Source organism: Nilaparvata lugens, unplaced genomic scaffold, assembly GCF_014356525.2.
Source record: "Nilaparvata lugens isolate BPH unplaced genomic scaffold, ASM1435652v1 scaffold5183, whole genome shotgun sequence".
Taxonomy (NCBI): Eukaryota; Metazoa; Arthropoda; class Insecta; order Hemiptera; family Delphacidae; genus Nilaparvata; species Nilaparvata lugens.
Window position 1 is genome coordinate 90 of NW_024091070.1, and position 17124 is coordinate 17213.

At 35.7% G+C, this 17124-nt stretch overlaps 1 protein-coding gene across 1 annotated transcript; it reads right to left on the minus strand.

Moving 5' to 3' along the window:
* Nucleotides 1-2872: 2872 nt before the first annotated feature.
* Nucleotides 2873-11258, minus strand: LOC111050250 (zinc finger protein OZF-like). Its single transcript, XM_039444653.1, has 5 exons — nt 11041-11258; nt 8961-9119; nt 7781-7844; nt 6804-6917; nt 2873-5592 (listed from the first exon to the last, which is right to left on the minus strand). The coding sequence occupies exons 1-5, from the start codon at nt 11047-11049 to the stop codon at nt 4352-4354; spliced, it is 1587 nt and encodes a 528-aa protein (XP_039300587.1). The 5' UTR covers nt 11050-11258; the 3' UTR covers nt 2873-4351.
* Nucleotides 11259-17124: the final 5866 nt, after the last annotated feature.

Genomic DNA, 17124 nt, shown 5'->3' on the forward strand with positions numbered 1-17124 from the left:
AATAGCCTTTATACCCAAACACCAACTCACCCAATCAATACTAGTAGTTCTGTGAACAGTAGACCTCACGCAGTATTCTCATCCACAAGTACCTGATTAAAACTATAGACCCTATGGAAATACAGCAATAGACTGGCTTCTCCACACATCTGTGTAATCACTTGTCAGCTGATTTATAATGAATAATTCTATAGTCTGATTTTTACTCCAATATTGGCGTATGAAGGAGGCTCCTTTTTCCTTTAATATTATCCTTGAAATACAAAATTTCCAAAAACCTAGTATATTCGTCGACGTGCAATTAAAAAAGGGACATACCTGTCAAATTTCATGAAAATCTATTACCGCGTTTCGCCGTAAATGCGCAACATTTAAACATTAAGAGAAATGCCAAACCGGCGACTTGAATCTTAGACCTCACTTCGCTCGGTCAATGACCACTTCATCCAAGGTCTATAAATACAGGCCATGTTCCTTATGGAGCGGTCATTTTGTGGTGTCTACATGGCGATAAGTTTTCCCAGGGATGAGATCTAGTGCAATTGAATTCTTAAGAAATTATTTATTTCTTCTTGCGTAATATTTATAGATAAATTATTTATAATTCGACTTGATGAAACCATCAAATAAATTGTGCAATTAATAATATCAGTATAATTATTTTTATTCATTAATTCTTGATGAAAGTGCCAATTCTTGGAGAAACCCATATGCATTTTCCTCAAGTTATCAACTCATTTTTTGTAAAATTGTAATTGTGAAACTATATTCTTTTTGCATATTAATTCATTTGTTTTGATTATAATTATCGATTATAATAATTTATTTTCTCATATTTCCCATTGTGACCTATAAAGATTATACACTATCTCACTACTCATCTGTATTACGTTGGTTGTAATGGAGTATGAATATTCGAGCTGATTATATTAGTAATGTAGAGAAAACCTTTAGAGTATCACCTATTGATTCTAATTAATGTACAGACTTACCAGTACCATAATTCATTGAATTTGGGAATGAAAATGAACATTTACTATATTGGATTACCAAATTAATTGTAACAGTTCTTATAGGCCTACTTCAAGCTACATGGGGTGGGGTGACTGGTAGACATCTGCAGTGGATGCGATCCTATATTTCCAATAGAATGCAATATGTGACAGTGAGAAGAAGGATAAATGATAGATTTGAAGTCTTCAAATCGGAACTAAGAAGGGTGTGACTCAAGGTGTTCCTCAAGGGTCTATTTTAGGCCCTATCCTCTTCATCATTTACTTGAAGGATCTTCCTTTAGTTTTGTTACCGCGAAACTCACATGTGCAGCTGTGTATATATGCTGACGATACCACTCTGAATGTGGCTGGTGATTCAGAGAAGAGCTTGAGGAGCGCGCTAATATAGCTCTGCTTCAGATTGTCGAATTCTTCAATGATCATTGTCTAAGATTGAATGCAACCAAATGTGAGGCCATAAAGTTCTCAGCTGGAATTCGCGAGAGTGAGGAGACTGATTTCGCCGTTGATGGTCAATTGATTCAGGAAACCTCAAAGTCAAAGTTCCTGGGATTGACAATAGACCAACGATTGTCTTGGAATTTCCACGTGGATGGTGTATTGAAGGAGATGAACTCTGGCGTGTTGTCCAATTATTGCAGCCAGACAACACTGAGAACCATCTACTTCGCCAACATTCATTCTCACCTGTCTTTTGGAATAGTTCTCTATGGAGGAACATCTCTTGGAAACTTGAAAAATTATTCATATTACACATAAAAACTGTTAGAATAATCTTGAGGTTAGGTTTCAGACAATCTGTAGGAGAGAAATTTAAAAGCCTCAACATCTTGACCGTTTATGGACTCTATATTATAATGGAATGTATTCTGACTCTAAAATTTAAAAATGAAGGATATGTCGTCAATCATCAATATAATACCCACTCAAGAAGAACGTATGCACTTCAACAACATAGGAGGCAACTCTTTGAAAAACGCCCATCCTACATGGGAGCTAAGTTTTTCAATCGGTTGCCAATCAATATCAGAGAGAAGGATGGTGCATTTTAAAAAAGGATTGAAAAAATATTTAATTTCAATCAGCTGGTAACAGGACAATAATGCTGAAGACACATGAGGTCTGCAATCTCTTAATAGTGAATGATTTAATAGAATCGACAGTTACCAACAGTTTGCAATTGAACAATCACATTTTCTCGAATTTCAAGCTTATTTTCAATTTTAGGTGAATTGTTACTGAACATTAATTGTAGAGATTCTCATGCTCGATCTTTTCCACTGAATTTGCACAAACCATAGTGGATGCACGTTTGCGGAAGTGTACGCGCATGTAGTTGAGAGACAAAATCTGGAAAGAGCCATAGAAACACGTTTACACTGATCGCAAGTGCAAGCAAGCGTAGCCTACGCACTTGCGATTTAGTGTGAGCAGTGACAGACAAGTCATAATCAACCTGTTTCTATGGTTCCTTTTAGTTTATGTTTCTCATCTGCACGCATAGTTACACCTGCACTTGCGCAATGTATATTATCTAAAGTATAGGCTTTAGTAGCCTACCCTACCCAATATGTAAATGAATTTTCTTGTCGAAATACGTGAACAGGTCATAATCCTTGTGGGTAACGGTTTTTAGTACCGTATTATTCATAGTACTATGCTAGGCTATCACAACCGGCTAGGCTTGGCGTTCTTTAATCCGGAAAAATCTCGTTGACGATTGGCGTTCTTTAATCCGGAAAAATCTCGTTGAATAGTTTTCATACAGTGGCACAGTCCCAGAATCCTCAAGTAGTTTTCATACATGAATTTCATGTGATTGAGGTATTTTTGTGGAAGTAGTAAAGATGATACTATTCAAAAATCAAATCAAAATTTTATTCACAATTTAAACAATAATTGGGGTCCTGCCAAACCCGAAGGTTTTTCGGCAGGTGCCCAGTTACAGAAAAACAAGTTACAAAAGTTAAATAAGCTTGGACAAAATAAATATGACACTTCAAAGATTTCAAGCAAAGATGGAAGAAAACAAGTACAAATTGCAAAAAGAAAAAAATATTCATCAGTTTTGGCTAGAGAATTAATAAAAGAGTTTTTTAATATTGCTGTAGGCTACTGTTATAGTGATATTCACTTTAATAAACTGTCAGCATATTGGTTTGATGGGAAACATTTATGTTGTGAAGAGAAATGCTGAATTGAATCTCGCAACTATATTATGGAAGAGAGGTTGAATTAAATATTTATGTTGACTAATGATCACACTATACTTACAATGAATAAATTTCGTATCCTCTCCTCTAATTGCTTTTCCCTAATTCCTCTCTTCCTCCTCTTTAAAATCAAATCTTTCTTCCTCTTATTTGTCTAACAATAATATAACATGAATTTTAGAATACACCAATCCAATCTTCAGTATCGATGAATTGAAATATTGTACTGATACATAACTCGGCTGTACCAAGTAAATCGTCAATTTGCAATTGGAATTTGGAATTGTCAATTTGGAAAGTGATTACCTCAAGCTCTTTTTTCAGTTAATGAAGACAGCATTTTCAATTGGAAATATTTTCTACACCAAGAAGCTAAACAGCCAATCCTCAAGCATGGGAATGAGAGAGCTGTATGGTTAACGAAGCCTGACAGATTTGATTTTAAGAAATATTAAATAACACATATTGTAACAAGCATTAATCATGAAGTAGAAGTCCAGACGTGTAGAAGTCCAGTAGTTACCAAGATGAAATATAACTGCAGCTCAGTTGAATTGAACTATATGTTTTATTATAATTAACGTTTGTAATCGGTCAATATACCTTTATAGGTAAAAGGTCACTTGAATATGAATTTGGCTCTATTTATTGCGATTCCAATTATTAAATACGGTACATTCTTTTAGAAAAATGTGTTCGCTTTAGCAGACTTAATGGGGGTGGACCATTTATTTAGTACCTTGGATCTTAGTATAATGACAATAAATTAAGAAAAATAAATATTTTCAATTAACGAGTAGACCATACTACACCATAGCGGAACTTATTTTTGACGAACATACAAATTAACATCAGAGGGTTTTCATCGATTCAGTAGGTAGCTTACTGTGAAATGACAGCCCTAATATACCTTCACATTGAAATTGGAGCCAAAATTGAGGTAATTCTATTTTGAAATTTTAAAGAATGGCACAGATGATTTTTGCTATAATTTTATAGATACAAAACAAAGAAGCAAATTAATATTTCTGGTCCACCTGCAGGATTTGGCGGGAATTTTATAAAACTGAAATAGGGACAGAAATTCTATTTAGGGTAAGCCCACTATGTGAAAGCTCATAATTATGTTTTGTGATGCTTTCTTTTATGCATTTTTAAATTGGATAGTTGTGCACCCTGGTAATCACAGCTATCACATCTGAATGGTGTTTCACCAGTATGAGTTCTAATATGATTTTTCAAAGAGGATGATAGTGCACTCCTGTAATTACAAAAATCACACTTGAACGGTTTTTCACCAGTGTGATGAGTTCTAACATGGTATTTCAAAGTTGACGAATCTGAACTCTGGTAGTCACAAATATCACATTTAAATGGCTTCTCACCAGTATGATGAATTCGAACATGTTTTTTCAAAGAGGATGACTGTGCACTCTTGTAATCACAAATATCACATTTAAACGGTTTTTCACCAGTGTGAGTTCTAATATGAGTTTTTAAATTTCCTGAACCATTGCATTTGAAACCACAAATATCACATTTGAACGGTTTTTCAGCAGTGTGTGTTCTAATATGAGTTTTTAAATTTCCTAAAGCATTGCAATTGAAACCACAAATCTCACATGTGTAAGGCTTTTCATCAGTAGGACAATGAGTTTTTTTATGATTTGACAGACCACATGAAGATGCAGCCCTGTAGTCACATTGATCACAGCAGTAAGGCTTTTCTTTATGAATGCACCTTTCATGGTCTAACAAATCTGACCGGTAAAAAAATTCTGAATCACACTGACTACAAAAGAAGTTCTTTATTTGAATCTGTTTGCTAAAATGAATCCGTTCAATGTGTGATTTCAAAGAATCTCTGGTGGTGGCTTTGTAATCACACTTTTCGCACTTATATGGTTTTATTCCAGTGTGTGTTGCAATATGTACAGCCAAATTCCATTTACGAACAAATTTGGAATTACATATGTCACAAGTGAAGGGCTTCTCTCCAGTGTGCCTTCTACAGTGTATTATGAACTTTGATTTTTCTATGGTTTTATAATCACATATATCACACTTGTAAGGTGGTTTTCCACGTTCATGAATCTTGGAATGTATTGCAAATAGAGAAGAATCTTGCGTCATGTATTCACAAACTGAACATACATGCTTTGCCTTTCCGTGACTCTGTAGATGATCTTTCAGTTGACTCTTTGTCAGGCAAGTGAACTTACACCTGCTGCAATGATAGGCTTTGATGTTCCTGTGCTTGGACTTTTGAATGGTGGCAGCATCTCCTCCTCTCTCTGATCTATTGATGCGATACTTTCTCAAACAGCTCAACTGCAGCCTTCCTTCTGAACTGTTACTAGATTCTGCAACATTGAAATGTAACACCCAATGTAAGAAATCAGTGGATTCCGTAGTTTATCTTCACACTGTTGAATGATTATCAGGTGATAGCTTATTTATTTATTGAATCACAAGGCTGGTAATTGAGTGCTATGTTATGAGCATGACGGTCTCTAGAATAGGCTTCTCTCTCTAGTCAGGGGTTTTATGCAAGTGCCATGAATACATTCATAGGTGAGTTGATGTGACCAAAACTGCAACTGACCAATACAGCTGTAGGAAAACTATTCAAGTACAAAAATTGTACAAGTACTTGATTCCCCATTTAAAGTATCTGTATGGGATTGTAGGATGGGGAGGTACAAGCTTCTTACACATCAAACCGCTCCTCAAGGTATAGAAGCTGATCATGAGGGTCATCAACCAGAAGCCACCACGCTATTCATGGGACCAGCTATTCAATGAGTTTGACGTAATGGATCCAAGACAGCTTTACTCCAAGGAGATACTATGCAGATTACACAAGAACCCAACAACATTTCAAACCAGAAACCACAACCACAACACCAGATACAGGAATCTTCTCATCACCAGTGTTGCAAGGAAGGCACTATATTTATTTATTTATTTACAATGCAAATGACACTAATGTAATAACATTGAAAGATAAAATAATAAGATAGTCCTTGTGCTATTTTTCTTCCAAATTTATAGGTGAATAAGACAATAGTTCTGGTGAACTATACAAGAGACATTCCAATCATTCAGCACCAAAATTATATGATCTACTTCCTGCAAACTTCAAACAGATTAATCATCCTAGACAGTTCTAAACAATACTACACAATTGGTTGTTGAGCAAAGGAAGACAGAACATAGAAAACATTATTTCGAACATAAACTCATAATTTCAACTAAACATCTAATGTCTTAATAAACCATTACTAATTACTAGTTCGCATACAAAAAACAAACAAAACTCTAGAACATGGTATGGCATAGTGGAGTGGGTCAATTTCCACACACAAAACACTAAATATGTAGAAAACATTATTATAAAAAATTGCTGACCCTAACTATTGTTTGTAAACTATCTAATATTTTCTGTAATTTTGATGTAGTAGTTTTTAGTTTTTGGGAAATAAACATTATTTATCTACTTAGGGCATTGTATACGGTTTACAGTACAGCGAACAGTGACATTTTTGCAGCACTGTGTAACTTAAAAACTTACCTCCTTCAACTGATGGTTCGTCATCTTGATTGGACGATTGGACTTCCAAGGACCATCCAACATCTGAGGCTAAATCTTCCAATCTGCATAGACTTACAACTGCCACATGGCCAACTAAAAAATAGAAACAACACTTAATAAAATAATCAGAAAGTCTAACTAGATCATAGCAACCTCCAATACAATGCATCTGTGGCTCTCAAAAATGGCAACTTTGCATATCAGATTCAGTCAGACAGTCAGCCCTGGTGGAAAGTTTTGAGATCAGTTGCAAACTGTAGCCTACTGGGTTGAACTCATAAGTCATAAAATAGTGATTTATATACAGATTGAAGAAAAAGTTGAGTTCTGAGCTTCCAGCCGACCCAAATAGAAGCATCACCAAATTGTTTGAAATTATCGGTACTTTTCCACGGAAGCCTATGCAACTGACTTGAATATTCAATAAGAAAAAACTGCCATGCCACAATTTCACACTAAATACATTCAGTCACATATGGGTTTGCATGAGCAAGACTCTATCCCACACAATCTTACAAAGCACATATTTGGTTGACTGGATGCTCTTACTTCATTCAGAGTATAGTTAGAGCCTAATGACCTACATTGCCAGTTGGTTCGGCATGGCATTGCTAGAAATGTTTGTGACACAATAAAAATACAATGAAAAAACACAAGAGTGAAATGGGTAGCTTATAACCCATTTAAACCAACTTTTGGGAGGATCTCAGTTCGACTAGTTTCAATTTGTTCAGCCTAGAAAATTAGAACACAACCTTAATACTATTTGTATATTTGTTCTAATATAAAAAAAATAATATGGTGATGTGAATTTTAGATAAACACAAATGACGTGAACAGCTGTTTCTAGCACAATTAGAATTTAGATAAAATGAATGTCATCCTAACTGATAGCCTAATGCTATTACTATTATGGTACAATAGAAGGAATAAGAAGAGATTGCAGTATTACTTACAACGTTTGAATTCGTCGCTATCCATTTGAGAATTTCCAATAAAACAGGATTCAACAGGCTCAGTCTAGAACAGAAAGAAAATAACTCAATACAATTCGTATAATTAATATTACACCAAATCTTGTTGGAGAATGCTATTTATCATGATATTGGTGTCTGGAAGATCAGTCACAAATCAGTGGATAAACAAGAATGTGATCAATGACTTTTGTTGTATTGTTGAACAATCCTTCTTTCCACTGTCCAATATAATGCAACAATGCAATATAATATAGGATACTGTTTTCGAAACTTGAATGTAGAAAACATTAACTACGGTCAAAGTTAGTAGACAACCTTCTGTCTACTAACGTTGAACTACAGTATCTGGAGCCTTAGAGAAAATATGAAGCATGAGAAAATACAAACTGATAATACTAGTAGTTCTGTGAACAGTAGACCTCAAGCAGTTTTCTCATCCACAAGTATCTGGTGTCACCTGTTCTTGTTGATTCAGTTAAATCACAATGCACAGTTGAATCATGATTTACTCTTTGAAAACTGTTATTTGTTTTCTCGAAGATCAAAAACTTACTTATGTTAACAAACTCAGTTCACGTTTGAATTTGTATCCCATATGATAATTTATCCAGTTCCGTGATAATCTTTCCCTCTGATGAAAATAATTCTCTAATATTATTCAAAATTAATTTTTTTAAAATGAAAAATATTTTATTTTCTTCAGCATTATTTAGTTCATTTAATCATGTTTTATTTTATTTTTAATCAACTATTAAATTTGTTTTTCAAATGTGGGAATATTGATCTATCAATGCGTTTGGCCGTATATGCGTTACATACATACAATCAGAAGAAAAGTCTAGTTAAAACATAGACCTCACTTCGTTCGGTCAATTAGTAGTCAGCAGGTTATTGAAATGGGAAATTACTGGAATATTAGCTTATATTTGTTCATGCAACAGGGGGGCCGTGGGTGAGAAGATTGATTCGGGCAATAAGTCTTAAGATGCAAACACAATATGGCAAAACGATCGTCAATACTGCGCAGTGGATGAATAATTATACTTATTAATTCCACAAACAATGTATTGGTATCGTATCATAACTTATACCATACAAAAGTGGAATAAACTGAAAATACACATACTGCAAAGATAATCATCAAAGAAATATGAATTACCTTTGGTAGGAGTGGGTCCACTGCATCTTCATTCAAGAACTCGTTCTTGACAAATGGGAGTTCCTCTTTTATGCGAATTCCTTCATTGATATCTATCTCATTCTTCACATTTTCAGCTTTGCAGTGAATATTGGCATCACCAAAATTCACATCCTCATTCTATATTGGGAAATACATGAAAATAGACATTAAATCTTCAATAACAATCTACTATCGAGAAAACATCATGATTTCAAATTGACCAGTTATATACATTATTTATGCACATAAAACAATGCATAACCAGGTATTGCAAGACCTATTGCATATCAACACTTTATTCACTCACTACCTGCTACCCTCTTAACCCTTCCTTGCTGATTTTGTTGACTTAAAATGAGCTTGATATGAAATATTATAAACATTTTATCAAACATGGATTAAATAGAGGGGGTCTCACTTGAGTCACCAGAGTTTTGGAACCAGCACAGTGAGTCACCATCCTGCCAGCGAATTCTGGTGTTCCAGTGTGCTTTACACTCGGCCGCTAATGATTGCTCTCTGGTGACCCACAGGTGACTGGAAGTAAAATAATAATAATGCTTCTGCGACAGTCCAAATAATAAGCCCAATGCCTCCGCTAAGTTTCTCTCACCAAGTTTTGCCACAAAGTAGAAGGAATTCTCTGTGGTTTTGCCGAATCTCTTGTCACCGAATCGCGAGAAGGCAAGAAGAATGTGGTGAGTACTGACGACCTGATTGGGAGATCGATAGATAATATTGACAATTCCCCACTTCTTAGACCGAGTTGAAGACATCGGAAGTAAGAAGTTAATAACTAAGTACGGTAAGTTACGTAAAACGTAAAAGCATTCACAGCTGCACACTATTGTCATAGTCGTCATTCATACAAGCTCGGCGAAAGTGAAGAACGCGGGCATAAGGATCATACCACAAGAAGCGTTTTAACATTGGCGGCGGACGAGTCAGCCACTACCTCCGTAACCTCCCTCCGTAAACAGAGGTTACAGAGGCACAGAATAGGTACAGAATGGAAACTTGTAATCAAACGCCTATCTAACCAATGCTTTTACATGACGCAAATACTAAACACATCACGTGACCTTAGAAAGTTCCAATCCTGGTCTTCTGATTGGCTCGCAGCAGTGAATGAGATCAATTGATCTGGATCATTAAAGTGATCCGAACCTACCATTAATACTATAGTGATGTTCACGTTATAATGACAGTATTTGATCAACTTTGGTTTTGCTATCCTTGTATATCCTTTGACAAAGTCGGTGGTACCATCCTTTTCTAGGTTCACAACGTTGGCAATTATGTTTTGACAGTGTAGAAACATGATTAATTAATGCAGAGAATCGGCATCGCTATTCTTCTATCTTTATCCACTGTCATTAAAACGTGGACCTCACTATATTACAATGCGGCGCTTCCTAACAAGATGGCGTATTTGGCGTCAGGGTACTAGCCAAGTTTCCATACTGTGACAGAGGTAGTGAGTCAACAGGCAGAAAGCTCTCCATATTTCAAATTATCAGCTGATAGGCTTGATGTTCGGGAATCAGCTGACATTCCTGCCCTGCCAGTGCAAAAACACTTCTTGTGGCTTGGCCCTAAAAGATATTGAACACATTAAATGTACAGTAAACTAAAACTATCTGTAATCCAAAAACAAAAACAATTCATGAGCTTGAAAAACTACAATATATTGATACTTGAAACTTTTGTGGTCTTTACCAGCAGCCAGGGCTGCGGGAATCATCATTTTGGCTTCCCTTTGTAGGGGTCGTTATTCTTTATGGTCTGTAAGTTGAGACTGTAGAGCGACACAAAAATGTGATTTTTGCACATTTTTGTGTCGCTCGCTCTACAGTGTCAAGTATGGTTTGTAGGTGTGCTCGTCTACTAACTCGTCCAGGCAGTACTTATTCGTATTGGTGTACAAAAATGTAAAAATCTCAATTTAATAATAATTATTAACAATTATTTAGACATTGAATTACATTTATGAAAAAGAGTGAGTTAATTAATTTTATCTGAGCGAAAAAAGTTTTAAAAGTATGAAAGAAAAACTAACCTCAATCATGACAGACTCCGCCGCAAGAGCTACCACACCCAACAAGTATTTACTTACTTATTAATAAACAATACCGGTATCAATTCATAATATTTATTTTGATAAATTTGGATGAGACAGCTTAAGCACTATCAAAAACCTTTTCAGTTTCAATAAAAAATTCAGCAATTAGCACTGCTGTCGATTTCAAACACAATCAAACGGATTTTGAGTTTCAGATATTACATTTCCAAGGGAATGATCTTAACAAGGGGCACTTCGATATATCCCAAACTGGGTCAACGACAAAGTAGGTCATTTTTTCGACCGCATTTGACGCCTCATGACACGACAATGCGGTCAGCTCAGGAATGTGACCCACTCTGTCGCTGACCGCATTTGTCGGGAGGTGCAGAAATGAAAATCGACCGCATTTGTTGCCTCTTGACACGACAAATGCGGTTAGCTCAGGAATGTGACCCACTCTGTCGCTGACCGCATTTGTCGTTTATGTAAAATGTGTATCGACCCAGTTTGTCGTTGACCCACTTTCGGGCATCCCACCATTTCACCCAGCCGACTTTTCATCTCACCTGCTTGTGCAGTGAACTAGAGTTCACTGGCTTGATGAAGTGGTCGTATTGGGTGAGTTGGTGTTTGGGTTTAAAGGCAGCAGCTACTCTTTGTCACAGATACAGAGTAACGGCCAGCAACGGTCAAAGTTATCACATAGTTATTCAAAAGTATCTTAGAGTATCTATAGTGAGGTTCACATTATAATCGTAGTGTGTGCTTTGCAATGTTCAACATTCAACAAAGCAGATGGCGCTATCTCTTTCACGCATTGCGATGTTGCCACATCTTTATCAACAATGTAGAAATTCAACTAATTGACAAAATATTTAATATCAATTATGAAAATTTATCATTACATTTTTAGAAATACACTATAAATATTTGTCATTTTCTTGACAAATAAAATATGATTAACTATTTTTCAACAATAATGAACAGTTAAATTAAACAGAATATCAGATATACCAGGATCAGCTGTTTGGGTGGCAAGGCTGAGACCTGGCAACCCTTTTCTCCTATCTTCCTACACTGCCATTTAACGTGGACCTCACTATATCAGATGATTGCGTGCTGACAAGTTTGAACTTGCGCATCATAAAATGAATATGTTTAGTTCTAGAAAATGAACCACATGTTTATGTTTTGTTCTAAAGATGATGAATAAATTTAAGTTAAAAATGTGAAAGGGTTAGGGGTTAGGTTATATTTAATGTTTCATAAGGATAGGTTAGTTTTTTGCTTTGAAATTGCAATAGACTAGAAGGGGCTAGGGTCCAGGTAGAAATTATGCTTTTTGATATTTCAAAGGTGAAAATATAGGTTAGGATTTTGTATGAAATTGCAATATGCTTGAAGGGAATAGAGATGTTCACCAAGAGTTATGTTTATTATGTTTTAAATGTGAAAGGGTGGGTTAGGGGTTGGGTTTTTGCTTTGAAATCTGAAGTATTAAATAATGTGAAAGGGTTGAGGGTTAGGTTTTTTCAGGTTATATTTGATAATGTTATAGGAATTTGAATTGATGATTCCTATGTTGAAATTGATTGAATGGAACTAAATGAATGGTGAATTGATTTTAATGTTGAATGACAAATTGAACTATTGATAAATATGAAAAATAAAACTGTTACAAGTAATAAACAAACTATGCTAGTTGAAAACATCACAGGTGGCAATCAGATGATTTGCCACATTAACCCCCCCCCACGGGCAGATGATTTGGCCATCCGAAATCTTGAAGCTCACTTTTTTTCCTGGAACAGGTGGGAAGGCTGAGTTGAGTCGTCTTGAAGGATGTAAGCTGGCTTCACCCGGTCAATGGAAACCTTAGCAGTTTTACCATTAATCCTTAATGTGAAGGTTTTATCATCTCTGTCCACCACCTCATGGGGACAGTGTAAGGTGGCTGAAGTGCCCTTAAGATTGGTCCTTCTCGCAAAAAGACGTGGCTACATGTGGACAGTTCCTTAAACACAAGGACGCCTGGTTGACCATGTCTTGTTGCTTGAATGGGGCATAAATGCGACATGAATTCTCTCAAGCTTGAAATAAAACTGTCCGAGATGTCAAGATTATTGTCTTGTGGTTTTGAAGAAAGCAGTCTTTGATAGATACCCAATGTACTTCGTGGTTTTGAATGGGTTGCTGCAACTGTGCATCACGTTCACGCAGATCTGCAATTTTTCATCCATCATGACTCAAATACTCATGCAAAATATTTGTGAAAATTATTGTTTTTCAATCGTCGGGGTCACCAATATAGGAATTTGAATTGATGATTCCTATGTTGAAATTGATTGAATGGAGCTAAATGAATGGTGAATTGATTTTAATGTTAAATGGCAATTGAACTATTGATAACTAGTAGTTCTGTGAACAGTAGACCTCACGCATTATTCTCATCCACAAGTACCTGATTGAAAATATAGACCTTATGGAAATACAGCAATAGACTGGCTTCTCTACACATCTGTGTAATCACTTGTCAGCTGATTTATGATGAATAATTCTATAGTCTGATTTTCACTCTTATATTGGCGTATGAAGGAGGCTCCTTTTTCCTTTTATAATATTATCCTTGAAATGCAAATTTTCAAAAACCTTATGCAATATACGTCGACGCGTAATTAAAAAAGGAACATACCTATCAAATTTCATGAAAATCTATTACCGCGTAGGAGCGGCCATTTTGTGGTGTCTACATGGCGGTACATTTGAAAATCCAATCCAATTTGGAAACAGCTAAAAAATGTTTTCCAGAGTTAACAGTAGATTTCACTGGGGATCCTATTCGAATTCAAAAACTACTTTTCTGTAGCTTCACAATTTTGGTCCACCATCTTGGATTAGAAATATCGAATTCAATTTCATTTTTTTCAAATGAGGAGGTTGTCATGTAATACATGATTTAGAAACAGGATTTCAGCAGAAAATGAATGGTGGAAACCGCACAATGATATCTCAGGCCAATATATTTACATTTAAGATGCTAATAATACAGAAATGAAATAAATGAGTAACCTATACTGAAAAAATACGAAAGATCAAATTTTTTCTTTCAAAGTGTTAAAAATATGTGAGTAGAAGTTACTATGAGGCTTGAAAAGTAAAATAGATAGGTTCGATTTTGAAGTTGTATTTTACATAGGACCGTAGGTTTCAAAGGCACAGAAACTGAGCCTGCAACTAAACTATAATGTTTCATGATACTTATTTTATGTATGTGTAGATTGGATAATAGCCACCCTGGCGCACAATGTCACATCTGAAAGGGTTTCACCAGTATCAGTTCTATAGTGAGTCCACGTTATAATGGCAGTGTGTGATTTGCAATGGTTTGCATCCTTGTCTATCGTTTAACAAAGCAGAGGCACTATCTCTTTCACACATTGCGATGTTGCCACATCGTTTATCACCAATGTAGAAATTCAATCAATTGACAAAATATTTTTATCTCATCAGAAAATTTATTATTACATTTTTAAGAAATATTTTCTTGACAAATAAAATATGATTAACTATTCTTCACAGTAATGACAGTTAAATTCATCAGATATACCGTATCACTGTTTGGGTGGCAAGGATGAGATCTGGCAACCCTTTTCTCCTATCTCCCTACCTGCCATTTCACGTGGACCTCACTATAGCATAAATTTTTGAAGAGGATGACATTTGTGATCACAAACTTACAGTTATTTAATGGTTTTTTCACCAGTATGATGATTCTAACATGCCTTTTCAAAGTTGACGAATCTGAACTCTGGTAGTCACAATAACACATTTAAATGGTTTCTCACCAGTATGATGAATTCGAACATGTTTTTCCAAAGAGGATGACTGTGCACTCTTGTAATCACAAATTCACATTTAAACGTTTTTTCACCAGTGAGTTCTAATATGAGTTTTTAAATTTCCTAAAGTTTTGCATTTGTACCACAATTATCACAAGTGAAGGCTTCCCACCAGTAGGACTATGAGTTTTTTTTATGTTCACATTCGAAACGTTTTTTACCATAGTATGAGTTCTTTTATGATTGACAGACCACATGAAGATGCAGCCCTGAAGTCACATTGATCACAGCAGTAAGGCTTTTCTTTGGTATGAGTTCTTATATGTAATTTCAATGTGCTTTCCTGGCAGCTGTATATTGGCACACGTTACAATTGTAAGGCTTTTCTCCACTATGTATTCTTTTATGTTCATTCAGTTTGCTGGGCTTGAACACTTGAAACTGCACTCATCACAACTCATGTTTTCTTTTCAGTATGAATTCTCTCATGAAAATCAAACTTCTCATCTCTTACATTTAAATTTGCACTTTTACAGCTGTAAGCATTTCCACCCCCTTCATGAATGCACCTTTCATGTCCTAACAAATCTGACCGGTAAAAAAATGCTGAATCACACTGACTACAACAGAAGTTCTTTTTTTGAATCTGTCTGCCGGAATGAATCCTTTCAATGTGTAATTTCAGAGAATGTTTGGTGGTGTCTTTGTAATTACATTTTTTGCACTCATAAGGTTTTATTCCAGTATGTTTTGCAAATGTGCCACTAACTCGATTTTACAATAAACTTAAAATTACATATGCCACAAGTGAAGGCTTCTCTCCAGTGTGCCTTCTACAGTGTATTATGAACTTTGATTTTTCTATGGTTTTATAATAACATTACACTGTAAGGTGGTTTTCCACGTTCATGAATCTTGAATGTATTGCATAGAGAAGAATCTTGCGTCATGTATTCACAAACTGAACATACATGCTTTTCCTTTCCGTGACTCTGTAGATGGTCTTCCAGTCGAGTCTTTGTCAGGCAGTGAACTTACACCTGCTGCAATGATAGGCTTTGATGTTCCTGTGCTTGGACTTTTGAATGGTGGCAGCACCTCCTCTCTCTGATCTATTGATGCGATACTTCTCAAACAGTTCACTGCAGCCTTCCTTCTGAACTGTTACTAGATTCTGCAACATTGAAATATAAACACCCAATGGATCTATAGTTCATCTTTATTGAATGATTTTTCCAGTGATAGTTTATTGAATCACAATGCTGTTATGGTACAAAGAGACAGTTCCTAAAAAAGGCTTTTCAAGTCTGGGGTTCATGCAAATACCCTATTCACATTCTCATATATGAGCTACCTATGTACATATTTCATAGAAAAGGGTTGCTGAGTCTGAGCTTCATACAAGTACATTCCACGGTGATTTGCATGCATTAGTTTCCACTACACAAAATAAAGATATACAACAATAACTCAACGAACCACTACACTATTAAAATTTTCCGACATCAAGGATGTAGGCTAGTTCATTTTCATCAAGTGCTAGACCTGCCAATTTGTCACTGCCTTCTATTGAGTGATGGTACTAGAAGGCACTGATGCAACTGGCCAGTAAATTCACCTCACTGGACTGCCTTCCACCCTCAAGGTGGGTTTTCATTACAATAATTGGTCAATTGAGTGTTCCGATCGCTCTTTCCCCTGATTTTCTTTCTCATCAGCACGCTTGGTCATGCATAAACAAACGTTCACTTGTACTATTAGGAATTCTATGTGATCACATCCTTATATTGAATGAAAATCACACCATAAATGCAAATCGAGGTCAGCTGTATATACAGGTGTTTGTAAGCAAAAAACGTACTACCTACAAACATACGAGTGGAGGTAGTTTTTGTCACACTGCAAACCATAACTCAAACTGAATACCTTGAAGATCTTTAAGGTCTTTGCTCCTACTAATCCAAGATACAGAATTGGAAAATCTCTATATATAAAATTCTGTTTGTGTGTTAGTATGTTTGTTTGTTCATGGACTCGAAAAATTACTTACAGAACGGCATGAAACTTTGGGATATGCTGTGTGAATATTGGTGATAGTTTCTGACCAGAAATTTTAATAGGGGGCTGCTAATAAATTATATATTAATCCATTTTACAGATCTGTTTTTGAGATTTTCGGCCAAGCGGTTAACGTAGAACGGAAGATCATCATGATCAAGATCATGGTGTGTCATATGAT